At 41.6% G+C, this 27,403-nt stretch overlaps 1 protein-coding gene and 1 pseudogene across 11 annotated transcripts in view; one reads left to right on the forward strand and one right to left on the reverse strand.

Annotated features, from left to right (window-relative positions):
* MRAP2 (melanocortin 2 receptor accessory protein 2) overlaps positions 1-27,403 on the forward strand; it is a 60,963-nt gene that overhangs the window by 13,679 nt on the left and 19,881 nt on the right. For all 11 annotated transcript variants that reach the window (XM_035296244.3, XM_078369712.1, XM_035296245.3 and 8 more), the window contains 2 exons: positions 15,318-15,451; positions 22,833-22,932. In XM_035296244.3, the coding sequence (XP_035152135.1) occupies positions 15,318-15,451; positions 22,833-22,932 (234 nt within the window). The remainder of the gene's footprint in view (positions 1-15,317; positions 15,452-22,832; positions 22,933-27,403) is intronic.
* Positions 5,338-5,800, reverse strand: LOC144582176 (testis-expressed protein 264 pseudogene; annotated as a pseudogene).

Here is a 27,403-nt window from a genome sequence, read left to right on the forward strand (position 1 = left end):
TACCAGCAGTGCACAAGGATTCCAGTTTCTCTATATACTCTCACCAACAGTTATTTTCTGATTTTTGATTATTTCCCTTTTAATGGGGTATGAAGTGATATCTCTTTACAAAGCATTGCTTTTTTTTTGTAGGAAGGGAGGGAAGGAGGGAGGAAGGGAGGGAGGGAGGGAGAGAAGGGAAGGAAGGAAATCAGGCAATGAGAGAGACATTGCCAACCTGGATCTAGAGGTCTACAAGTTGATTTCTTTTCTTCTTTTTTTGAGAGAAGGAAAGAAAAAAAGGAGTGAAGTAGAGGAAAAACGAGGAAGAAAAAGAGGGAGAGAGAACGGAAATGTTGCTTTATTCTAAAAAAAAATAGGTATTAATAATGGCCAATCAATATTTCATTTAAACCTATGAGTAGGTGTGATATGGTATTGACAAGAATGTATATTTTGTGTATTTAAAGTGGAGAGCTCTATAAATATTTATTAAGTTTACTTGTTCCGGATCTGAGTTCGAGTCCTTGATATCCTTATTAATTTTCTGTCTCATTGAGTCTGAGTCTCTATGTATCTGGGTGTTAGGATCATTAGCTCTTGTTGTTGCATGGATCCTTTTACGACTATATCTTTGTTGCTTTAAAATCTATTTATCAGATACGGGAATTGCAACTCCTGCTTTTTATTTATTTATTTATTTTTGCTCTCCATTTGGTTGACAAATCTTTCTCCATCCCTTTGTTTTGAGTCTTTGTGTATCCTTGCATGTGAAATGAGTCTGGATGTAGCCTACTGTTGGGTTTTGGCTGTATCTTTTGATTGGGGGATTTAGTCAATTTAAATTTAGGGTTACTGCCATTTGATGTTGACTGGCTGTTTTATCCATTCATTGATGTAAATTCTTCTTTATGTTGGTGCTCTTTACTTTTTGGTATATTTTTAGGAAGGCTAATACTGGTTTTTCCTTTCTGTGTGTAATGCTTTTTTCAGAAGCTCTTGTAACACAGGCCTGGTGGTAATAAAATCTCTGAGTACTTGCTTGTTCATAAAAGATTTTATTTTTCCTTCAGTTGTGAAGCTTAGTTTGGCTGAATATGAAATTTTGGGCTGAAAGTTCTGTTCTTTAAGGATGTTGAATATTGGCCCCCACTCTCTTTTGGCTTGTAGAGTTTCTGCTGAGAGATCTGCTGTAAGTCTGATAGGCTTCCCTTTGTGGGTAATCTGACCTTTCTCTCTGGCTGCCCTTCATATTTTCTCCTTCGTTTCAACCCTGGTGAATCTAACGATTATGTGCCTTGGGGTTGCTCTTCTTGAGGAATATCTTTGTGGTGTTCTCTGTATTACCTGGGGTTGAATGTTGTCCTGTTTTGCTAGTTTAGGAAAATTTTCCTGAATAATATCCTGAAGAATATTTTCCAGCTTGGATTCATTCTCTTTGTCACATTCAGGTACACCTATCAAACGTAAATTTGGTCTTTTCACATAGTCCCACATTTCTTGGAGACTTTGCTCATTCCTTTTTATCCTTTTTTCTCTAATCTTGTCTTCTCGTTTTATTTCATTAAGTTGGACTTCGACCTCTGATATCCTTTCTTCTGCTTGAACAATTTGAGTGTTTAAACCTGTGCATACTTCTCGGAGTTCCTGTATTGTATTGTTCAGTTCCATTAATTCACTTATATTCCTCTCTAAGTTGTCTATTCTCATTAGGATTTCATCAAACCTTTTTTCAAAATTCTTAGTTTCTTTACGTTGGGCTACAACATGTTCTTTTAACTCACAGAAGTTTCTTATTATCCATGTTCTGAAGCCTGATTCTGTTAATGGGATGCGCTTGTTCTCCATCAAGCCTTGTTCCATTGTTGATGAGGAACTGTGATCCTCTTTAGAGGGAGAGGCGTTCTGATTTTGAGTATTCTCAGCCTTTTTATGCTGGTTTCTTCCCATCATTGTAAATTTATCCACCTGTCTTCTTTGTAATTACCAACTTTCAGATTAGGTCTCTGGGTGGACGTCCAAGTTGTTAATTCCCAGGGCCGAAATATGAGCAACCCACTGCGCCGGCCAAAACAGTGGCGTTAAGACTGATGGTGCTTTTCTGCCCAGGAATCTCCAGTCTGGCTTCCTTCTTGAGTCCGTAATAGGCGACTCTGCCTTCCCACAGCTCCAAACTTCTGTCAGAAGGGGAACCAGTCCCATTTACTCTGCACCAAGAGCTGCTGTGCCGAGGTGCCGGCAAAACTGCTGCACCGGCCACAGGAGACGTGCTGTCGACCCCTGCAGCTCCTCCACTGGGAGTCTTCTGCTCCGTGAGCGACCAAAATTTGTCTGAAAGTGTGGTGTCCTCGTTCTCTGCGCTTTCACTGAGAGCTGCAATCCCGAGATGTTAGCAATCGGCCATGAATCGTTCCCTCAGCATTGCTTTTTGGTAGTTCTTTGACTTGACCCTAGTAATTTAAAGCACACTCTTCCTAACAGTTCAAAAATAGAACAAAAATAAAATAGTCATGGGAACCCAGACTACCCAACTGTAATAAAAGTGGCTGGCTTGGTATTCTACTGATGCCCTCAACTTGCCTAGAATTTTTTGAAGTACAGACCAAGAAAAGGCAAGATTTGAGCCCATGCCTTTCCTGTGATGGGGAGCCCAACTCCACCATGACAACGTCCTCCATTGTGGTGGCAACAGGACATTGATGTTGGAATACAGGATGGCAGTGTGACACAGTGACACACCTCTGGTGTGGTGGAGGGTTAGGGTCCTGTTTTGTCATAATATGTAACTCCCTTGTCCTGATTCTACATTCATCCACTAATCTTCTGATCTTAAATTTTGTTTCCCAGACCATGTAAAACATGTGCTGTGGTCAGCTTGGCCATTGTTTTCCTTATTTAACAAATAGATATGCTCGTTATAAATCATTCTGCTATCCTTGGTTAGCATAAGTGAGTCCATAGGGCTTTATCATCTCTGGAAAACTGAGAAACTGAATCTGTAGAGCCAGGGGCAGGGGTGTAGTCGCATCTCAGGACCATTCCTCTTCTCTTCTCAAGAAATTTTCTCCAGATGGAGGCTTTACAGCTTCTTTCCTCAGTCTGTAGCGTGAAATTCTTCTTGATGTCCAGCTGAAGTCTCTATTAGAATGAGACTGACCTGTGGAGTACTACAGAGCTAGGAGACACTCACTTTAAAAATTACTTCTGGATGGGCGTGGTGGCTCACGTCTGTAATCCCAGCACTTTGGGAGCCTGAGGCAGGTGGATCACCTGAAGTCAGGAGTTTGAGACCAGCCTGGCCAACAAGGTGAAACCCTGTCTCTACTAAAAATACAAAAATTAGCCAGGCGTGGTGGTGCATGCCTGTAATCCCAGCTACTAAGGAGTCTGAGACAGGAGAATCGCTTGAACCCAGGAGGCGGATGTTGCAGTGAGCCGAGATCACACCACTGCATCACAACTTGGGTGGCAGAGGGAGACTTCATCTAAACAAATAATTCCTAGCCTGTTTACTACTATATAGGTGCCCAGGGCATAACAGGAAGCGGTAGATTTATGAATACAGGCAGTTTTGCTAGTCCCTCTTGAGACACCAGCTGGTGAAAGAAGGGTGCCCACTTCTTAATTAAGCAATTCTCCATTTCAGGTGGTGACTGAATATCTATCAGTGTAAAATATTAAGTCCCGTTTCTGTTTTTAGAAGTTGATCTTTTGTTGACATTGATTTTGATTTTAAGATAGAAGTCTTTAGGCTTGGGAACAGTTTTTCTTCCTTGACTTGTTGCTGGATCAAATTGCACAGAAGCAGGGATAGGCAAGAAGTAGAAACATCCTGAATTTTCTGTCAGCTGTGTCACCATTTTTTGGTGACTGCTGGATAATTGAGTACCCTCTAGGACACACTAGAGAATGGCATAAAACTTGGTAGTGTTGAGAAATTTGGGAATTATGTCCATTTGAAAAGGAAGAGCCCAGTGTGTGTGTGTGTGTGTGTGTGTGTGTGTGTGTACACGTATGTGCATGTAATGTCTCTAGCCTGAATTGAGTGGCCAGAGCATCAAGAGTAAGAGTCATACTCAGGTCAAAGGATAGTAGTGAGGAGGAGAAGACTACAAAGTCCTGGAAGCATAACCCTCTTTCTCTAATTGGAGGACAGAAAAATCCACACCCCATGAAAAACATCACTGACTTAAAATGGATTCACGGAAAAAGAATCAGCAGTCCAGGGAATTAAGTGGCAATTGCCAGTAGAAGGTGGTGATTCATCAGACTCTACAAAATAAAGATGTAAACTGGAGAATAACATCATGTTATTTCTAAAGCGTTGCCCTGGGAGGACACTGTGGAGGCTTTGATTCAGAGGGTCCAGCATGAACCATTGCTGGGAGGTGTTGCCTTATAGAGATGCTTTAGGAAGATCCAGCTTGCTCTGTTCTAACCAGGAGTATCATTCATAACCTTGAAGTCTCTCGTTTTCTGTGTGGCCCTATCCACCTAGACACAAGTAAGCTGGGCGCACTATTGTTGTATGCAAGGAGGAAATTAAGCCTCTAAAGTTGTGATTTTGAAGTTCTCACCTTGGGCTCACCAGCCACTAAAGTGAAGGATGCCTGAGCTTTGTCTTTGGTTCCTCAAGTCTCTTTGCTGGAAGAGAGAAAAGGTTATGAGTTACAAGGGTGATTTCTCTTAGTTGTGCAAGGGACAGACATTCCTGGAAATAAGAGGAAGAAGGATAAGAACAGGTAACTAACAAGACCTTTCTGGCCTGGGCCAGAGTAGAGGTTAGTGGTCCTGGATGGCATGCCTATTTTGGAGTTTGGGGATTGAAGAGGCAGGTGATAGAGTCATTGAAATTGGGAATTTTGATAATCTGAAGGGCCTTTACATCTTCCCCTGTACAAACTGGTCAGCATAGGTCTCTAGATCTGTAGTATTGGCTGGCAACTTCTTGGATCGCCTTAGTAGCTGTGCCGTCAGTTGTGTGCATGTTTGTGTGGGGCCATGCTCATTTTTCAGGGTGTCTGGCACCTTTTGGATCCTTTGCCTAGTCCTTTGCCTGTGCTGGGAGTCACTCGAAAAACTCATCTGCTCATGTTCACCCCTTAACAAGAAAAAAAAAATCGTCAAACTCCAAAGCAGCAGCCCCCTTAATGTGCATACCACCGTCATCCAACAAGGATATTGACAAAGCACCACTTATTCACTCCTTGGGAAGTTCCTTGTCTGAGTACATCTCCTCAAATTCACGGAGGTGGAGAGAATTTCTTGATCCATTTCTTGATCCATTTTTAAGAGAGAAGTCCCTGACTTCTTTGGCCCTGGGAGCCAAAAGAGCAGTGAGGAGAAGGCTTAGCAAGAGGTCTGGTACAGGGGAAGTCAGGTCCCTCAGGAACACCTCCTCCCCCAGGAGAAGGAGGAAGAGGGCTGGAGAGTGCTGGAGAGTCTGCTCAGTTCCTCAGCAATGGCACTGCAGGAGGGTGCAGGCCACAGGTTACTCCTTGCCCTTCTCAGGGGTACTGGGCTGCCAGGGCCACTTGGTAGTCCCCAGGGGCTCAGTCTCAGGGTCCAGCTGTGGCTCCCCCAAGGGCCTCGCCCTTCAGGTCCAGCTCCTCAAAAGAAGAGCCGCTGGCGCCTGACTCGCTGTAACTGTGCTCTCTGCGGGTGTCACCATCATCCCAGCCACGGCTGCTCACCCCCGGTGACAGTGTGGCAACTGAAGTCTCCCGGCTGCCAGGGCTCACCTCCAAGCTTACGGAACTCGTGTCACTCATCGTGTCAGCTCCTGTGCCATCCACCTGGGCATCAATGGCCTCTGCAAGCCCCCGCCATTTCTGCTCTGTCTCCTTCACCTCAGGAGAAATGGATCCATTTTTTTTTTTTAATCCACTTTATCGAATGATACATTTTGTTAAAAAAAAGTTGTTAAAAATGAAGCACACGTCAGCAGTATCTTTACAATACTAAAAAACTAAATCAAGGACTTTCTTTTTAAACATCCCCACCCACTTTCCCCCTAAACTGTTGTTATGAGCAGTATGGTGGGAAGGGGTGATGTCAAAGCAGAGTCCATTTCATTGTGAGAAGCCACACCGGCAACATCTTGTCCTGAACTGCAGCCTTCTGGCAATTTCTCCTTGCACCTTTCAAGCAATCCTGAATAAGATGGTGGTTCTTTGCTGTGATGTCTTCTTCCCTTGATTTTGAATCCTTGAGGTATCTGTAAATAAAATCCTTCAGATGCCTCATCAGTCAGGATTCTCTCCATAATTGTTCAGGTTAGATTATTAAACTGTGAATTCTTGGTCTACCTGTAATAATTTGTTTTTAATTTGTTTTGTGTGTAATAGTCCCACTAAGTAGTTGTTAGCTAGAAGTTAAGAAGGACTTCTCAAGTGCCCTGTATGGCTCAGAAGATCCATTTTTTTTTACATATATATATATATATATATTGCATTTATATATATGGAAAAGCAAAGCACATTTAATATTTTGGTAAACTTGTTACTGAAGTATTAAAAATACAGAAATGGGGCCGGGTGCGGTGGCTCACGCCTGTAATCCCAACACTTTGGGAGGCAGAGGCGGGTGGATCACAAGGTCAAGGGATTGAGACCATCCTGGCCAACATGGTGAAACCCCTTCTCTACCAAAAGTACAAAAAAAAATTAGCCGGACATGGTGGTTCGTGTCTGTAGTCCCAACTACTTGGGAGGCTGAGGCAGGAGAATTGCTTGAAACTGGAAGACGGAAGTTGCAGTGAGCCGGGATTGGCCACTGCACTCCAGCCTGGCGATAGAGTGAGACTCTGCCATTTCTTTGGAGAGCAAAAATGATGCCAACTTTCTGGAATGGAAGCAGCTTTGCTCAGTCTGTCAGGCAAAAAATCCAGCAGTTTATCAGCGGCTGGGCACAGTGGCTAATGCCTGTAATCCCAGCACTTCGGGAGGCCCAGGCAGGCAGATTACCTGAGGTCGGGAGTTCGCAGACCAGCCTGGCCAATGTGACAAAATTCTGTCTCTACCAAAATTACAAAAAGTAGCTGGACGTGGTGACATGTGCCTGTGGTCCCAGTTACTCAGGAGGCTGAGGCAAGAGAATCACTTGAACCCAAGAGGCAGAGGTTGCAGTGAGCTGAGATCATACCACTGCCCTCCAGCCTAGGCAACAGGGTGAGGCTTGTCTAAAAAAAAAAAGAAGGAAAAGAGGCCAGGTGTGGAGTCTCATGCATGTAATCCCAGCACTTTGGGAGGCCGAGGCAGGAGGATCGTTTCAGCCAGGGAGGTCAGTGCTGCAGTGAACTGTGACTGTGCCATTGCACTTCAGCCTGGGCAATAGAGTAAGACCTTGTCTCAAAAAAGGGAGGTGGGGAGGAAAAGAGAGTGCCCAGGAGTTGTGTGGGCACCTGGTTGGAGGGAGAGTTTGGCTAGTCCGAAGAAGGGATGAACGTGATGGGAATGTGGTTTGGAGAAGGTGTCTGGGCCCGCTCACCATGCTTTCTCTGGGTTTGTGATCTTCCCTCCTCCCCCACAACAGGCTGGCCTGGCCCACACTACCCTGTGCATACCTGGAAAAGGTAAGCTTCCTTTCAAGGCTAGCTTTGGGATGCAGTCGTAATCTTCATTTTTGCTTATTTTTGGCAACGATGCTTTCAGCTGTTCAAAAGAGCAATTTAGTCTCTCTCTAATGCTCCTGGAAGCTTTTTCAGGCTATGTTTCCTGCCAAAGAAGTTATTTTTCATGACTCTAATATTATAAAGAAATCTGACACTAAGAAAATCTCAGTGCGGGGAGGGTGGTGCTCAGGAGTGGCAGCCACACCTAGAGCAGCTGCCAGCGGAGCTGCCACTTCCTGCTATTGTGTTCAAGAGAGAGCAGCTGCCAGCCTGTCAGCACCCCAGGAGTTGGGCTCAGTGCCAGGCTGCCTCCTTCACTGTGTGGTTGGCCCAGATCACGTGCACTGTGGTGGGAATAGCAGACTCTGGGGGCTGCTGCTCGGATGTGCTGGCAGTTTCCAGCTTATGTTTCAGCAAAGCTTGGAGAGCCACTGCTGACCTTGGTAATGGGCATGACACAGAACACTTCCCTAGCACAGTCTTCTGTTTGTTGTTGGTCCTTGTGTATCTGATGGCCTAAGCTGATTAATTTGAGGCTTACATGAAAAAATATTGCCTTGTGGACTTTTTTAAGGGCACTAGGCGACTGCTTTAAAGAAGAGGTCAGAAGTTCTGTCCTTCAAACCTGTCTTTGGGATTCGAGAAGTGAGAGAAAAGAGCCAGTGGAAACAAAAGCCCCTCCTTTTGGTTGAAGGCTACTCTGGCAGCTGGTGGCTGCTTGGGGAGAGCTGCTGTCACATTACATTCTGCATCTCCAGAGAGCCTCCCTTAGGCTGGCTCTAGTAGTCACTCACTCTAGTCTCCCAGTGTTTGTCAGGATTTGCTCCTCTCTTCCCATCTTCAGGACTTTTGCATGTGTAACCTTCATTACCCTTTGGTAATGCCCTTTAGTAATCCATCCCTAAATAGTTTGTTTAGATGAAAGGGAATAGTGTAAGGGGGAGAAGAAAGGCACATCTCTATTGTAGGGGAGGCGGTTGACATTCCTGACAGCTGACCCTTATACAGACATATTATTGACTAGTTCCTACCGGCCCCATGAGGCTGGTGGTGTTACTGCTGCTTTCTGACTGAGAGAGTAGCAAGAGGACCTGTTGGTCCTGTGACCCTGGCAGCCACAGATGAGGCTCCCCACTGTGTGCTGACATTGAGAACTGTGTGGCTGTGGGAGAACAGCTCTTGGCTCTGTGGTGTGCTGAATAGACAAGATTCTCCATCTTTATTTTCTTCATTCCTTTAAGTACTTTTCACTCTTTTTCTGTTCCTGATGAAGTTTAGTGCCTCCCTCTGCTCTGCTATTACAGTGGCTGTAATGTTGATTTCTACTTAAAATGATATGATTAAACCAGACTTCATCTTATTTTCCTTAATGGAAAAAAAAAGAGGAGAGAATGATTCTTATCTTATTTTTGAGTTGGTAGAACAGCATGAATCCCAGGATGTAAATGTTTGTCATTTTAACTTTTTTTTTTTTTTTTTTGAGGTGAAGTTTGGCTCTTGTTGCCCAGGCTGGAGTGCAATGGCGCAATCTCAGCTCACCATAACCTCCGCCTCCTGGATTCAAGTGATTCACCCACCTCAGCCTCCCAAGTAGTTGGGATTACAGGCATGCACCACCACACCCAGATAATTTTGTATTTTATGTAGAGACAGGGTTTCTCCATGTTGGTTAGGCTGGTCTTGAACTCCTGACCTCAGGTGATCTGCCTGCCTTGGCCTCCCAAAGTGCTTGGATTCCAGGCGTGAGCCACTGCACCTGGCCTGATCATTTTAACTTTTAAATGATCTAAATGAATGCCTTTAAGTAATTTTTTGTTATAGTTTTATTTATTTGTCTAGGCAGCATGGCTCACAGTGGTAGTTATAATCCCAACACTCTGGAGGCTGTGTCAGGTAGAGTGCTTGAATCAATCAATTAACACTTGGTGCATTTGACAGGAATTGGCTGACCAGGGAGTCGAGTGTGTTTGAAGAACAAATCTAGGTTTTTCTATTCAAGATCAGCATTTCTAACTAACAATAGTTGTACTGCCTGGTAATATTTATCTTAATTTTTCATGCAATGTTGAGTTTAATCTTCATAACAACTCTAGAAAGTGGGTACCATGATCATCTCATGTTACTAGTGGGAAAACTGAAGCTCAGATTTTTTGTTTTCATGGTTTGGAGCAGGGATTGACAAACTTTTTCTATAAAAGATCAGAAAGTAAATATTTTAGGCTTTTTGGGCTGTACCATATTTATCATTGTTACTCAGCTTAGCTGCTGTAGTGCTAAAGAAGCCATAGAAGACAAAAGCAAATAGGTGGCTGTGTTCTAATCAAATTTTTTGGACTACTGATAATTGAATTTCACATAATTTTCTTAATCATAGAATATTATTATCTTTTTGGTTTTTTTCAACCATTTAAAAATGTAAAATACATTCTTCCCTCACAGGCTGAATAATAACAGAGGTGGTGAGCTGGATTTGCCAACCTCTGATCTAGATGATGAGAGGATGCAGGGAAGGAGGAATGGGTTAGAATGGGGATGGTAGGAAGAATACTCATCAGCCTGTGTGCAGGTGGCAGACAGCATGAAATATTTGAGGAACTGCAATCAATGCATTGCAGTTTGATAGGGTATGAGGCAGAATGGCTCAAGATAAGAGGAAACATTATGGTCCAATTAATGACTTTGTACCTAGGACATTTTGAATTTTGGACTTTTTCCTTAAAATGGGAAGCCATTAAATGTGTAAAGCTAAGGAATGACAAGTGCACTTTGTCTTTTTAAAAGATTATTAGGCCAGGGACAATGGCTCACAACTATAATCCCAACACTTTGGAGGCTGACGCAGTTGGATTGCTTGAGTCCAGGAGTTCGAGACCAGTTTGGGCAACATAGGGAAACCCTGTCTCCATTAAAAAAAAAAAAAAAAAACAGAAAAAATAGATGAGTGTGCTGGCTTGTGTCTATAATCTCGACTACATGGAGAGATCAAGTCTTCAGTGAGCCGTGATTATGCCACTACACTCCAGCCTGGACAACAGAGTGAGACTCTGTCTTAAAAAAAAAAAAAAAAAAACGGCAATGTGGAGAAAGCACCCCAGGACCTGGAAGCAGAAAAGCAGCAGTTAAGAGGCCTGAAGAATAGGCCAGGCAGGTGATGATGGTGTCTGTTAGGGACCATAGTGAGAACTATGTCATGAAAAAATGCTCAGGTAGCCATGATGATTAGTTTTACAAATGAGGGAAGTGTGGCTGAGAGAGATTGTCTTGCCTGGCAACATAATAAATAGAGGTAAGCAGAGATAATGACCTTGGTCTTCTAACTTCAAAGCCAGTGGCTTTTCCTATATAGTATGTAGTTCTTAACATTCTCAAGTGGAAATTACGTTTATCCCAATCTAATATTATATCTGAACCCTACAACTGAAGAGCTATTCTTTTCTTTTCCTCTCACAATTATTTGCTTCTGGAGGAAGTGCTCATAAATGAGAATAGTGCTTTTTAGGTTTGAGTTATTAATTTTCATTTCCTGAGAAAAATTGTTTCATCATTGAGAAAAATAACCTCTTGTTGAAATAATTAAAGGGCCAAAGATGGTATTGTGATAATAGTTTTATGTTATTTTTGTGCTGGCATTAGAAAGACAACTGAAGCCAGGAGTGGTGGTTCATGCCTGTAATCTCTGCACTTTGAAAGGCCAAGGTGGGTGGATCACCTGAGGTCAGGAGTTCAAGACCAGCCTGGCCAACATGGTGAAACCGCGTCTCTCCTAAAAATACAAAAATTAGTTGGGCTTGATGGTGTGCACCTGTAATCCCAGCTACTCGAGAGGCTGAGGCAGGAGAATCACTTGAACCCAGGAGTTGAAGGTTGTGGTGTGCCAAGATCACACCAGTGCACTCCTGCCTGGGCAACAGAGTGAGATTCCACCTCAAAAGAAAAGAAAAGAAAGAAAGAAAAGAGGCAACTAAAAAAGCTGCTCTTTACTTATTTCAAGTACCTTTGAAGGAATGACTTGTCTGGTTGGGCCTTCAAAGTCACACCCTAATTCTTGATTCTGGCATGCATCTCTGGACCAGAGCACCCCATCCTTTGAACAGCATGATGATGTGGGGTTAGTCTTTTTCTGTGGAGTCCAGGTCTGGGGATGGGAAAGAAGGGGTGATGGAAAGGTGAGTGATGTAGAAGTGAGGCAGATGGGCGGTGGTGATTTTGCTTCAGCTTACCTGAGGGTTGTGCCCTGGAGGCGGTTGGGAGGGAGACAGGGAAAAGAAACCTCAGAAAGCTCTTGAGGCGGGGCCCAGTGGTGGTGACTGCTCAGTGAATCTTGCTTTCCACTGATATTTCATCAAATTTTCCCTTATGTTACTGCTGTTTGTCACTTTGTCTCCCTTTCTCCATTATAAGGGAAGGTCTGTGGGGTACTGATCTGTCTCAGGCATCTCTGCTCACCCCACAGTGTGCAGTGTCTTGCACACAGTAGGTGCTCAGACATAGTTATTGAACACAGGCTGCACTGACATCACCTTCGGCATCCATGCTGCACAGTGCAACCATCTTCTCCCAAAGAAGTCAGGATTCTTTTGGCCTAAAATAATCACAATTAACAAAGATACTTGGGAAATCATGAAAATATGTGACAAATTTGAAGAGTAAGCAGTTGGGCAAGTTGTGGACTTCTATTGAGGATCTTCTGCAAGATCCATTATGCAACTTTTGCTGTCTGTTTCTCTTTATTCACTCCATTTTTTTTTTTAATAGCTTACTTTGTCTATTCTTTTTTTTGGGGGGGGGAGGAAGGCAGGAAGGGAGGGAAGAAGGACGGTAGGGAGGAAGGAAGGGATGAAGGAAGGAAGGAAGGGAGGAAGCACGGAGGGAGGGAGGGAGGGAAGGGAAGGAAGGAAATCAAGCAATGAGAGAGACATTGCCGACCTGGATCTAGAGGTTTACAAGTTGATTTCTTTTTTTTTGAGAGAAGGAAAGAAAAAAAAATAATAAGTAAAGGAGAGGAAGAAAGAGGAAGAAAAACAGGGAGAGTAAATGGAAATATTGCTTTATTTTGAAAAAAATTGGGTATTAATAATGGCCAATCAATGTTTCATTTAAACTTATGGGTAGGTGTGATGTGGTATTGACAAGAATGTATATTTTGTGTATTTGAAGTGGAGAGCTCTATAAATATTTATTAAGTTTACTTGTTCCGGATCTGAGTTCGAGTCCTTGATATCCTTATTAATTTTCTGTCTCATTGAATCTAAGCCTCGTATCTGGGTGTTAGGATCGTTAGCTCTTGTTGTTGCATTGATCCTTTTACCACTGTATCTTTGTTGCTTTAAAATCTATTTTATCCGATATGAGAATTGCAACTCCTGCTTTTTATTTATTTATTATTTATTTTTGCTCTCCATTTGGTTGGTAAATCTTTCTCCATCCCTTTGTTTTGAGTCTTTGTGTATCCTTGCATGTGAAACAGGTCTGGATGTAACATGCCATTGGGTTTTGGCTGTGTCTTTTGATTGGGGGATTTAGTCAATTTATATTTAGGGTTACTGCCATTTGATGTTGACCGGCTGTTTTATCCATTCATTGGTATAAATTCTTTATGTTGGTGCTCTTTACTTTATGGTGTATTTTTAGAAAAGCTAATACTGGTTGTTTCTTTCTGTGTGTAATGCTTCTTTCAGAAGCTCTTGTAAAGCAGGCCTGGTGGTAATAAAATCTCTGAGTTCTTGCTTGTTCATAAAAGATTTTATTTTTCCTTCAGTTGTGAAGCTTAGTTTGGCTGGATATGAAATTCTGGGCTGAAGGTTCTGTTCTTTGAGGATGTTGAATATTGGCCCCCACTCTCTTCTGGCTTGTAGAGTTTCTGCTGAGAGATCTGCTGTAAGTCTGATAAGCTTGCCTTTGTGGGTAACATGACCTTTCTCTCTGGCTGCCCTTAGTATTTTCTCCTTCGTTTCAACCCTGGTGAATCTAACGATTATGTGCCTTGGGGTTGCTCTTCTTGAGGAATATCTTTGTGGTGTTCTCTGTATTACCTGGGGTTGAATGTTGACCTGCTTTGCTAGTTTAGGAAAATTTTCCTGAATAATATCCTGAAGGGTATTTTCCAGCTTGGATTCATTCTCTCCGTCGCATTCAGGTATACCTATCAAACGTAAATTTGGTCTTTTCACATAGTCCCACATTTCTTGGAGACTTTGCTCATTCCTTTTTATCCTTTTTTCTCTAATCTTTTCTTCACGTTTTATTTCATTAAGTTGGACTTTGACCTCTGATATCTCTTCTTCTGCTTGAACAATTCGAGTGTTTAAACCTGTGCATACTTCTCGGAGTTCCTGTATTGTATTCTTCAGTTCCATTAATTCACTCATACTCCTCTCTAAGTTGTCTATTCTCAATAGGATTTCATCAAACCTTTTTTCAAAGTTCCTAGTTTCTTTACGTTGGACTACAACATGTTCTTTTAACTCACTGAAGTTTGTTATTATCCATTCCTTGAAGAGTGATTCTGTCATCAGGATGCGCTCATTCTCCATCAAGCCTTGTTCCATTGTTGATGTGGAACTGTGATCATCTTTAGAGGGAGAGGCGTTCTGACTTTGAGTATTCTCAGCTTTTTTACGCTGGTTTCTTCCCATCATTGTAAATTTATCCTCCTGTCGTCTTTGAAATTACCAACTTTCAGATTAGGTCTCTTGAGTGGACGTCCAGGTTGTTATTTCCCAGGGCCAGAGCAGCGGCGTTAAAACTGATGGTGCTTTTCTGCCCAGGATTCTCCTGTCTGGCTTCCTTCTTGTGTCCGTAGTAGGCGACTCTGCCTTCCCAGGACTCCAAACCTCGGTCAGAAGGGGAACCCGTCCTGTTTACTCTGCGCCGAGCGCTGCCGCGCTGAGGTGCCATCGCAGCCGCTGCGCCGGGCTCTGGTATTGTGCTGGGGGCCCGTGCAGGTCCTCCAAATGTGTTTACTCTGCTCCGAGAGCTGCCGCGCCTAGGTGCAGGCGGAACCGCTGCACCGGCCACAAGAGTCACGCTGGCGACCCGTGTGTTTCCTCCACTGGGGGATCTTCTGCTCCGTGAGCAACCAGACTTTGTCTGAAAGTGTGGCGTCCTCTAGTTCTCCGCGCCTTCCCTGAGAGCTGCAATCTCGGGATGTTAGCGATCGGCCATCTTGGATCGTTCCCCTTGTTCACTCCATTATTAAACTTAGTTTCCTCCAACCCCACTGGAAGCAAGAAAAGCAGACAAAACCTTAGGTTGCTTGTCTCCATTGTTGCATAGTAGGTGTTCAATAGATACATACTGAGCGAGTTCATATTCGATACTAATTTGATGTAGTCTCTGCAGGTTCGGTACATACTTATACAGGTATAGGAGCTGAGGCTGAATCTGTAAGCTCAGAGATTTTGACATACTCTTTTCCTCCTTTCCTTCTTTCCTTCATCAGTTATTGAACATTGGGTATGTGCCAGTCATTAGGTTAAGTTAAAAAAGAAAATACAGTGTCTGATTTTAAATATATTTATTCCAGTCTAGTGGAGAGATAAAAGGAAATAGTGGCCACATAGTATGAGGTGTGGGCAGCTGTTAAGAACCTCTCCTGGCTTAGGGGGTAAGACCTCCTAAAGGACTTTACTGCCAAACTCCTGAATGTGATCAAGAGTAATGAAGGTAACTGTGCAGTTCTGAATGAATTAACAGGTTCTGCACTTGACTTTCTCCATGTGTACAGGTTGGAGATGTCTGCCCAGAGGTTAATTTCTAACAGAACCTCCCAGCAATCGTCATCTAATTCTGATTACACCTGGGAATATGAATATTATGAGATTGGACCAGTTTCCTTTGAAGGACTCAAGGCTCATAAATGTAAGTTTTACACAATTCCTCATTGTAAGCATAATTGTATTTGTCTTAACTTTGAAATCCCCAGTGATTACTTCCCCTGAACATTCTTTCTTCTTACAGAACTCTCTGCCCTCTACCTCCCAAATCCCACAAAACATCTCACCTCCACACACAGGCTGAGTGCTCAGGAATGGTACAGGAGGGCGTTGGTGATTCTAATATGAAGGACTTAAAATATTCCCTTGGTAGGGGAACATGAATCAGTGTCAATCTGAGATTGAGATTTAAAGAAAAGGATGAAATATTTTAGCTCCTCCAAACTGTGAATGTTTGAACTATCAAAAATATTTATAAAAATAGGATCTGGAACTGTTATTTGAAGAACCTTCTTTTGTAACACAGCAGCATCTTTTCATACCAGTTTTTCTTGAGCTGTGGAGAGCAGTGTGTCCATGTGTGTTCATAATGATGGACCAGAATAGCCTGCGATCATTTCTAATGCCATGTTCTAGGCATGAATTGTGTTTCCTGCTATTGGAGTGATTACAGGTCCAGCACAGAGCAAGGAAATGTGATTCTGTGAAATGTTGCTATTCAACTCCAGTCATAACTGAATGCCGACTCGCCAGCGTGAAGCATCCTTGCTTCATTAAGTAGAGTTAACCATTAACATAGTAGGCAGGAACTGCTGCCTAGTCTCAGGTTCTGTCTTGGTAACACAGTAAATATCCTTGAAATGTTCTCTTTTGTCAAAGTGTAAAATTTTTTTTGTCAGCACTGTAAAATTTTTACGTTCTTAACTGCTCCAGGTTAGTGAGACACATTAGGAAATATAAGAGAGCTTAGAATCAGAGACACAAATGTAGCAAAGAAAATGCTTTTGTTCCTGTAATTATTTCCTGGCTGCTTCTACCCTGACCTGTCTTGGCATTCATGATCTCTTGCACCAACTTGTTGCTCTTTTGCAACAAGGACTTTCTATTTTTATTCCCTTAGGAAAAGTAGTTAACTAAACCATATGTCCTTTACTTCTTACTTGAGTAGTAATAATTAAATACTTTCACTCATTCCTTTATTGACATCTGCTTAGTATTTATTTGTGAAAAAAAAAAAAAAAACACATGGCATTCATTAAGGTATGCTGTCATTGATTATCTGATAGAAGGCTGTTGGGTGTGAAATCACCCTCCTTAATTTACTTAAATTCTTTAATCTGTTGTTTTTCTGAGATAAACTTTATGTAAGACACTTGCTTGTTCTGAATTACAGTGGGAATCAAAATGACTGGGCAAATTGCCATATATTTTCTTGTAATGTAAGCTTTTACAGCTTGGTGACGTCAACTTCATTTTTGTGTCAATTTGCTCCTGTCTTTTTTCTTTAGTTTAAGGGGCACAGAAGACAGATCTGCTGCTATAATTTGGGTTGATACATTTCCAGAGACAGTTGAGTAAGATCTTTTTTGAGGATATTACATTTAGAAATAATTATAGCTGGAAAACTTCCTGAGAAACATAGGCAGATGTGTGACTCATTCCTTAATTACTTTACCTACTATATGATTAATAACAATTGATTCTGTTAATTTTAATATTCACATCAAGATGATAAAACAAATGACTGAGTAGTTACTGTTCTGATTTAAGAGAGCTGCTGAGTAGAAGCCCTTAGCTTCAGGAACCTGACAATATATGAGAAACATTGATAACCAAAAACAAACAAACACAAAACCCCAGATATACAGGAAAATGAAAAGATCAAGTCAACTATTGGAATGTGTGCTTTGGTACAGTTTCTTTCATTTAAAAATGCTGTGATTCTGACCTTCAAGTATGACTGCTTGTTTTGCTGGGCAAAATACAAAGCTAATTAGGTACAGATTGAAAAGAACAGAAGCAGGACATTTCAAGGGGAAGCACTCATCAAGGACAGGAATGACCATAACAGTTATCTTTATTTGCCTTACTTATAATGGATCATACTTGGCCACAGTAGCTCCATTTTTCAACTAAGATTCTCTGTCTACTAAAATTAAGATTCCTTCCTTTAAAGGGTCTTTCATCTGAGAAACAACTTCAGATGGTCATTGAGAATTCTTTTGCCCTCAGTTTTGAATCCAATGTTAAACCTTATCACGTATCAGAAGTGGACACATATCTGATACAAATTTGGCACCAGTAGAGTGGAAATTTATTCATTCACTCAATATATATTTGTTGAGCACCTATTATGTACAGTACTACTTGAAGCACTGAAGATACAACAGTGAACTGAAAAGACAAAAATATTTCCTCCTATAGAACTTGCATTCTAGTGGGAAAGACAGATAATAAATAAACAGATAATGTCAGATGGCAATGTAAAAGGACAAACAGTGGGGAAAAGGGATGTGGAATATGGAGGTGACAGTATGGATGGAGTGGCCATGGAAAGGCTTATTGAGAAGGAGAGATTTGATAAAAGACCTGAAGGAAGTGAGAGGTTGAGCTATAATATATCTGGGGGAAGAACATTCCAGAAAAGGATCCTTGGCGGGAGTGAACTGGATCACGCAAGAAACAACAACGAGGCCAGCATGGCACCAGGGGAGTGATAAGAGGCAGAACAGCGGGAAACGAAGTCAAAGAGGTTGTGGGGACAAGGACCTGGCATGCTCAGAGGTCAGGGCTTCATTTGGCCTTTTTCTCTGAGAAGTCACTGGAGGGTCTGGAGCAGAAGAGTGGCATCTGGCTTAGGTTTCAGCAGATCACTCTGCAACTGGCATGAAAAGCATGAGTGAAAGGTATGCGATTAGAAGCAGAGACCATTCAGGAGGCCTTTGCTGAGGTCCAGGCAGCTGACGATGGTGGCTTGGAGCCAGGTAGGGAGAGTAAAAGTGGTGAGAAATGCATACTTTCTGGGTATTTTTAAAAGATGAATCTGGCAAGATTTGTCAATGGATTGGCAGTGTGTGTAAGAGAAAAAAGAGTGAATGATTTGAAAGTTTGTGAGCTGAGTAACTGGCAGGATGGAATTGCCTTTAACTGAGACTGGGGAGAGTATGAGAGGAGGAGGTTTCAGAGAGAAACCCCAGGAGCTCCATTTGGGACCTGTTAAATTGAGGCACCTATCACATATCCAGGAGGACAAGAAAGGAGAAGTGTGGGGGAAGCTGTAGATTTGAGAGTCATCGGCATGTGAATTGTACGCATTCAAAGCCAAGAGGCTGGATAAGGGAGGATAGAAAACTGAAGCATCCAAAACTGAGCCCTGGGCATGCTTGTGTTTAGAAGTTGCAGGGCAGCTTAGGTGCCTGAGAGGAATATACAGAAAGTAGGAAGAAACTGGACAGTTGAGGTTTTCTGGACACCACTAAAGGATTGCCAAGACAGTCTTTGACAATTGCTGCTATTAGGTCAAGTTAATTGAGAACAGGGATTTGACCATTGAATTTTTAATTTAAGAGTTACTGGCAGTGATTTGAAAAGCAGTTCTAGTGAAGTGCTGGGGTAAAAGGCAGATGGAATTGGTTTAAGAAAAAATGAGAGGAGAGGAATTGGGGACAGCACGTACAGACAAGTCTCTCAAATGTCTCTCTAAAAAGGGAAGGAGAGAAATGGGTCATTTATGGGGGGTGTGGCTGGATGAGAGTCAGTGGACAATCACATTTTAGCAGGACCACTCTGGCCACTGTGTTAAGAAAAGACTGGAGGAATATCCTCTTAATCTGAGATATCAGTGACGGCCAAATTCATGCTTTTTCATGTGCCACCTTGCAGATACCAGGCCCATGCATGGATGAGTCAGCAAGAAGCCAGGTGGTTAGGATGAGAAACAGAGCTAGGCCTTGCAAAGCTCTGGCTAAGATAGTAGAGACAAGTGTGGAACATCACTGTTGGCTTTGCCAGGAATTCATATCACAGAGTTGACCCTACTGCCTCAGGAACCAAAAGTGGGGTGAGGACAGTGTCCTGAACCCTCTCTTTCAAGTGAAGTATTCTCCCTTATTTTTTATATAACCATGAAATGTAAAGGTCATCATTTATTCTCAAGAGGTCGGTAGAAGGGCAAGTAGGATGGAGTAGTTACGCTAGTCCTACTCCCAATTGGGAAAAAAAAATCATGTCAGCTTTCAGCTCTCCTGTTCCATTCCATTTATTACAGGTCAGGTGAGGGGGAGTTACTTTATTATGACACATGCCATTTGCAATTCCCTTGGGCAATTGTTTTACCCCCTAACAATAGTAGTCTGCAAGTAGCTCAGTGTCTAGACAGGACAGAGTGTGGTAGCTTGGCTGTGGTGGAAACTCCTTTGGAAGGCTGCTTTCACTTTCTTAACCATCTAGCCTCATTGCAGCTTCGCTCTGTGTAAAGCTTTATTCTGACTTCTTCCCAGAAAAGGGTGCTTTTGGGAAGACGAAGGGCTCCACTTTTCCCATCTTACTGTTGTGCCTATGCCTGTGAAACTTAACATGTAAATAAAACTGCAGAGAGTTTGGATATTTCTGGGATGAGATGGGAATCTCTGAGGTTTCTTATCAGAGGTTCAGGGTGGGGTGAGAAAGTCCTCTGGGAGTGGGACATAGGACAGAAGATAAGGTTGGGGGAAATTAGTGGAAATTACTTAAGGAAGCTACATTTTGTTCAAAGGGGAATGTGAATAAGCAGAGCTGCTTAAAGTATATTGCCACAGAAAACATAGATGCCGCATTATTAAGGAAATATTTGGAAATGCTATTGGATCATGAGACTTCTCAGATTCTGCCCACAGCCTGCCTCTCCCCAACTCTGCTGCCACCTGGCTTCTCTGAAGGCTGTAACCCTCCCATGCTCCACATTATTGCTGCTTTTCGATCAGCCCCTGGGGGCACTTACAAGGGCAGAGGAAAGGGACTGGGCTGGATCGAGGGCACCATTTCCTGCACCTCTGGGTGTCAGTCTCCCATTCACAGTCTGAAAGCTGTCCTTAGGAGAACATCTTCCTAGTATGCAGATTTGAAAATGTCAATCAACATGGTTCAGTTCTAAATCGAGGACTTAATAGTATTGGTGTATAATTTTAGAATTTGCTTTTGCTCTGAAGGCGGTTGATAAAGTACAGTGTAGGAAACTGTTATTTATCTGTACAGTGTTTCTTCACAATTCACCACCTAGATAATTGAGACTTTATTGTTTCATGTTAGTTGTACCTCAGTGCATGTGGTTTTTGATATTTGTCCTTATGTCTTTTTTATGCCTCATTTCCACTACATTAAAAGGCAAAGTATATAATTTCTATTTCTTTGGCACTTAAGATTAGACATTAGTTTTTGAGAGTGCTGAATATACATTGTTAACCTTAGGCAATAGCATTTGCAGGATGAAAGTATGAATTATGCAGAGTAAATTGTTAATCTGATTTCTTCACTTCGGAAAAAGTGCTACATATACATAATTACAATAAAGCCTTGCATTTAAACACATTTAATGTTTAAGCTCCAATCACTTATTTTTAGAAAATTGCTAAGTATCCTCATTGTATTTCCACATAAACTTCTTAATATAGACCAAAAAATGTAGAATGATTCAACTCTGTTGTGTCCTAGATTTGAGACCCTACTGTGCATGTGCTGAGTTGTGTAGACAATCCAGTCTAATCTTGGTCCCAGATATAAAGACTCATGATTACTATCCAAGATAGGACCAAGGAGAGGCCTGTTTAGGGAAGTGCAGACAAAAATGTTATTGGGTTCAAAGGAGGGACAGAACACATCAATTATGGAAATTAGTTGAGGCTTCATAAAGAAGATACTCTAGTGTATGGGCTTGCAAGTATGGGAACACTTTCATTATCTCCATGTTAGGAAAAGTTGTTCCAGCCAGGTAGTGGCAATAGCCTGGTAAAATGCGGCTGTGAAGAAGCTGTGGCAAAGGTTAAGGTACATACAGGGACAGTATCCCCTAATTTGATTGGAAACAGTGGCTTTTAAAGTGAGGTAAATTGGGAGAAAATGACAATTCTAATGGCAGTAGCCAGCAACTGTGGGATACCATTTTCTCAGATGTCTGACATTGTATAAAGTGCTTTACATGTGGAATCTCTTTTAATCTGGAAAAGTGGGTCTTTTCTATTTTTGTTGAAGAGCTTTTCATGAAAGAGCAGTATCATCAGGGCTGTGATAATGCAGTTTTGTACAGAAATAAAGCACAAGGAAAGGCAGAAGACAGAGAGAGCACTCAAGAGGCCATCTGTATGTTCTCTGCAAGAAGTAATGAGAGCCAGAATTATTCCATGGTGAACATAAGTGAGAACGCAAAGCTGCTACCTAATTGAGTTGCTAACCAACTGAGTTGCTAAACTAAAATTTGGCCCAAGAAGGCCTCTATATTTGCATACTTATATTCTTAGGTGTGAGCTGCGACCTAATAGTAGGTAAGCAAACTGAAAATCCAGCAAATGCTTCTGTAACAATAGCTGAGTCTCAGCTCATCGCAGCAGCTACACATGAGGCACTCACAGGCAGCCAGATGTTCAAATTGTGTTCAAATCCAGCTGTTTCCATACCTTGCTGCTTTTTTCTCTACATCATTTCCCTTTTTCTGTCCCTAAATCTTAACCAACCTTGAGGCAACCCGAGGTCTCTCTGAATCTGTTCTGATTCTGGGACCTTCCTGGTTCAATAATTTTGTTTTCCTTACACTATTAATATCTGTTAAATTTAATTTGTCTAAAGTTTTTCTTTTAAAGTGAATCCAAATTCACTTAAAACTTGAGTTGGTAGTCTGCTAAAAATTGTATTTTCTAACTCAAAACACATTAGTGGAATCTTGAGGCCCTAGATGACTTATGCTCTGGCCTAGGTTCTTTCCTTGAGATATAGAAACCGGCAGAGCGCGGTGGCTCACGCCTATAATCCCAGCACTTTGGGAGGCCGAGGCGGGTGGATCATGAGGTCAAGAGATCGAGACCATCCTGGTCAACATGGTGAAACCTCATCTCTACTAAAAATACAAAAAATTAGCTGGGCATGGTGGTGTGTGCCTGTAATCCCAGCTACTCAGGAGGCTGAAGCAGGAGAATTGCCTGAACCCAGGAGGCGGAGGTTGCGGTGAGCCGAGATCGTGCCATTGCACTCCAGCCTGGGTAACAGGAGCAAAACTCCGTCTCAAAAAAAAAAAAAAAAAAGAGAGAGAGAGATAGAAACCATGAGTCAGTGAGTCCTAAATCCCTTCATGCTACCGGAGACAGAAACCTGGAGGCGTAGCAGATTCTTTCCTCTCCCTCATTCTTTACTTCTTACCAATATCCAGCCAACTGCGGATCAGACTGTTGATTTCCTTTCATGTTTCATGTGCCAAAGCCTCTCCAAGAAGTTCTGATTCCTCGAATGTTCAAGTTTTAAACTACTGTCAAATACTTATGCCTGTATTAACTGTCTTGCAGATTCCATTGTGATTGGATTTTGGGTTGGTCTTGCAGTCTTCGTGATTTTCATGTTTTTTGTGCTGACCTTGCTGACCAAGACAGGAGCCCCACACCAAGAGTAAGTTTGGGCTGTTCCTAAATGTCTCTTAAACCTCACAGGGGACTGAGGAAACAGACTACTACCCAGGGCTGGAGTTGCTTCCAGTGGATGAAGAGAAGGGGCTGGTTATAAATTTGCTGCCTGGACCCAGATGCCTGTGGGTGGGATCCAACTCTTCTCCTGGCTTTGTTTCTTGTGCTTATTTTAGAGTGGACTTTTATGAAATTGGGTTTCTTGGTCCTTTCCTACAGTCTTAATGATGATGTGAGCCTGATTTTCATATTGAAATGTTTATTAATGACAATGTATTTTATCCGTATTCCCAAAGGGATTTAGATGATTTGCCATATTAAAAACAGTGAAAAAGACAATCAATGGCAAAATAGGATGAAAACCAGTTTTAAAAACTATTTCAAGAAGTGGAGTAATACTTGTTCCTGGATACTCAACCAAATTAACTATGACAGTGATTACTAAATTTAACAGAGTTTTCTTGAAACTAGGATACAAAGGCAGACACTGTGATTTACATAATTCTCATAACATGGGAGGACTTGTGATGATGCTGGACTTTGGTTTATGGAGGAAAGTATTACATGTGTGCTTAAAGAACACTGAGAAACATCAGAAAGTATTTGTTCAGAATTCAGAGATATCTTAAAGGATTTATATATTTTATACCAAATTTTTCATAAAAAGGAAAATAGAGAATATTGAATTCCTTATTAGTCAGTACTAGCAGGCAACAGTATTTAAAAGAGTTTTTGGCTGGAGTGGTGGCTCACACCTATAATCCCAGCACTTTGGGAGGCCGAGGAGGACAGATCACTTGAGGCCAGGAGTTTCAGATCAGCCTAGCTAACATGGCAAAACCCTGTCTCTATTAAGAATACAAAAACTTAGTCAGGTGTGGTGGAGGGCGCCTATAATCCTGGCTACCAGGGAGGTTGAGGCACAAGAATCACTTGAACCTGGGAGGCAGAGGTTGCAGTGAGCCAAGATTGCGCCACTGCATCTAGCCTAGGCAACAGAATGAGACCCTGTGTTTAAAAAGAAAAAGAGCTTTGGATAAAGGGACTGTTCAGAAGTTATGGACAGGGAAGGAGGCAACTACACGGGCTTGCAGGACAGTAGGGCTGGCAACACTGAGGAACAGCCATCCTAGATGTCAGGAAACAAGGGCCACAACTGGAATTTGGGAGTTCCCCAAGAGGAGCTGTGACTGTGGGCTGAGGGACACAGCTAGTCCATTGTGACCTCTCAGGGAAGAGGCCTCAAAGTGAAGAGCAAGACTTCAGTCTTCTCCCTCCTTCCCAATTCTTACCATTGCTCCCCTACAGGCTGAACACAGCCAGAGGCCTCACGGAAGGCCAGTTTCCCGAGCACAGCACAGGACAGGGGAGGGTGGGAGAGACCTAGAAAAGTGAATGGAAAAAGGCTCGCAGGAATCCTGGCATTTTTACATTCAGTATCTCATTTGTGCCTCACTGCCTGGCAGCAGTTCTCTTTCATGGTATGTCTCATCATAGCCTCCCATGTCTCTTGTTCAGTCTTCAGCCTGCACATGAACTGTAACAAATGCCTGGGCACAGGGAACAGTTCTACCCATCACTCAGCTATTTTAGATATCAGGAGCTGGAAAAAAAAATTTTTTAAACACAGCCAGGTATGGGGGCTCATGCCTGTAATCCCAACACTGGGAGGTCGAAGTGAGAGGATTGCTTGAGCTCAGGAGTTCCAGACCAACCTGGGCAACATGACAAAACACCGTCTCTAAAAAAATACAAAAACCAGGCAGGCGTGGTTTTTGTATTTCCTGAAGAAATACAACCATCCTAGCTTAATTTATAATCCACCATGATCAACATATGCTGGATTTTGTCAAATGATTTTCTGCATCTATTGAGACGATTATAAGATTTTTGCTTTTATTCTGTTAATGTGATGTATCACATTTGTTGACTTGCATATGTTAAACCATCCCTGCATCCCTGGTATGAAACCTACTTGATCATGGTGGATTATCTTTTTGATATGTTGTTGGACTCAGCTAGTATTTTGTTAAGGATTTTAGCGTCTATGTTCATCAAGGATATAGATCTGTAATTTTCTGGTTATGTCCTTTCCTGGTTTTAGTATTAGGGTGCTGCTAACTTCATAGAATAAATTAAGGAGGATTCCTTCTTTCTCTCTCTTGAGGAATAGTGTCAAAAGGATTGGTACCAATTCTTTAAATGTCTGGTAGAATTCTGCTGTGAATCTGTCTGGTCCTTTTTGTTGTTGGTAATTTTCAAGTTACCATTTTAATCTCGCTGCTTCTTATTGGTCTGTTCAGAATATCTAATTATTCCTGATTTAAGCTAGGATGGTTGTATTTCTTCAGGAATTTATCCACCTCTTCTAGGTTTTCTAGTTTACATGGGTAAAAATGTCTTTCTCAGTATCCTTGAGTGATCTTTTGTATTTCAGTGGTGTCAGTTGTAATATCTTCTGTTTCATTTTTTAATGAGGTTATTTGGTTTTTCTCTTTTTTTCTTGGTTAATCTTGATAATGGTTTATACATTTTATTTATCTTTTCAAAGAGCCAGCTTTATGTTTCATTTATCTTTTGTGGTTTTTTTTTTTGTTGTTTATTTCCATTTCATTTAGTTCTGTTCTGTTGATCTTGGTTATTTCCTTTCTTCTGCTTGGTATGGGTTTGGTTTGTTCTTTTTCTCTAGTTGCTTGAGATGTGACCTTAGAATGTCAGCTTGTGCTCTTTCAGTCTTTTTGATGTAGGCATTTAGGGTTATGAACTTTCCTCTTAGCACTGCCTTTGCTGTATCCCAGAAGTTTTGATAGGTTGAATCACTATTGTGGTTCAGTTCAAAGAATTTTAAAATTTCCATCTTGATTTTGTTTTTGACCCAATGCTCATTCAAAAGCAGGTTATTTAATTTCCATGTATTTGCATAGTTTTGAAGGTTCCTTTTGGAGTTGATTTCCAATTTTATTCCATTGTGCTCTGAGAGAGTGCTTAATATAATTTCAATTTTCTTAAATTTATTGAGGCCCATTTTATGGCCTATCACATGGTCATAAGTTTCATGTATTGTTGAATAGAATGTGTATTCTGCATTTGTTGGATGAAATGTTCTGTATATATCTGTAAAGTTCATTTGTTTAAATACATTATTTCCTTTTTTTTAATCCACTGTTTCCTTGATGTCCTTCTGTCTGAGCACCTGTCTAGTGCTGTCAGTGAAGTATTAAAGTCCCCCACTATTTTTGTGTTGTTGTCTATCTCATTTCTTAGGTCTACAAGTAATTGTTTTATAAATTTGAGAGCTCCATTGTCAGGTGCATATATGTTTAGGATTGTGATATATTCCTGTTGGACAACGCCTTTACCATTATATAATGTCCCTCTTTGTCTCTTTTAACTGCCATTGCTTTAAAGTTTGTTTTGTCTTAATAATGGCTATCCCTGCTTGCTTTTGGCATCCATTTGCATGAAATGACTTTTCTACCTCTTTACTTTAAGTTTATGTAAGTTCTTAAGTGTTAGATGAGTCTCCTGCAAGCCGCTAGTAGTTGGTTGGTGGGTTCTTATCCATTATGCAGTTCTGTGTCTTTTAAGTGAAGCATTTAGGCCATTTACATTTACTGTTAATATTGACGTGCAAGGCACCATTGTATTCACCATACTATACTCTTTGTTGCCTGTGTCTTTGTTTTTTTTGTTTGTTTTCTGTTTTTGTTTTTTAAAGAGGTTCTGTTCTGATGTGTTTCCAGGATTTGTTTCAAGACTTAGAGCTCTTTTTAGCAGTTCTTGTAGTGGTGGCTTGATAGTGGTAAATTCTCTCAGCATTTGTTTGTCTGAAAAAGACAGTATCTTTCCTTCATATGTGATGCTTAGTTTCACTGGTTACAAAATTCATTTTAAAAAAACTGTTTAGTTTGAGGAGACTGACGATAGGGCCCCAATCCCTTCTGGCTTATAGGGTTTCTGCTGAGAAATCTGCTGTTAATCTGATAGATTTTCCTTTATAGTTTACCTGATTCTTCTGTCTCAAAGCTCTTAAGATTCTTTCCTTTGTCTTAACTTTGGATAACCTGATGACAGCGTGCCTAGTCAATGATCTTTTTGTGATGAATTTCCTAAGTGTTCTTTGTGATTCTTGTATTTGGATGACTAGGTCTCTAGCAAAGCCAGGGTAATTTTCCTTGATTATTTCCACAAATCTGTTTTACAAGCTTTTAGAATTCTCTTCTTCCTCAGGAACACTGATTATTCTTAGGTTTGGTTGTTTAACATAATCCCAGACTTCTTGGAGGCTTCTTTCATATTTTCTTATTCTTTTTCTTTGTTTTCGTTGGATTGGGTTAATTCGAAGACCTTGTCTTCGAGCTCTGAATTTTTTTCTTCTACTTGGTCAGTTCTACTACTGAGACTTTACAGAGCATTTTGCATTTCTGAGTGTATCCAGTGTTTCCTGAAGTTTTGAT

Source organism: Callithrix jacchus, chromosome 4, assembly GCF_049354715.1.
Source record: "Callithrix jacchus isolate 240 chromosome 4, calJac240_pri, whole genome shotgun sequence".
NCBI lineage: Eukaryota > Metazoa > Chordata > Mammalia > Primates > Cebidae > Callithrix > Callithrix jacchus.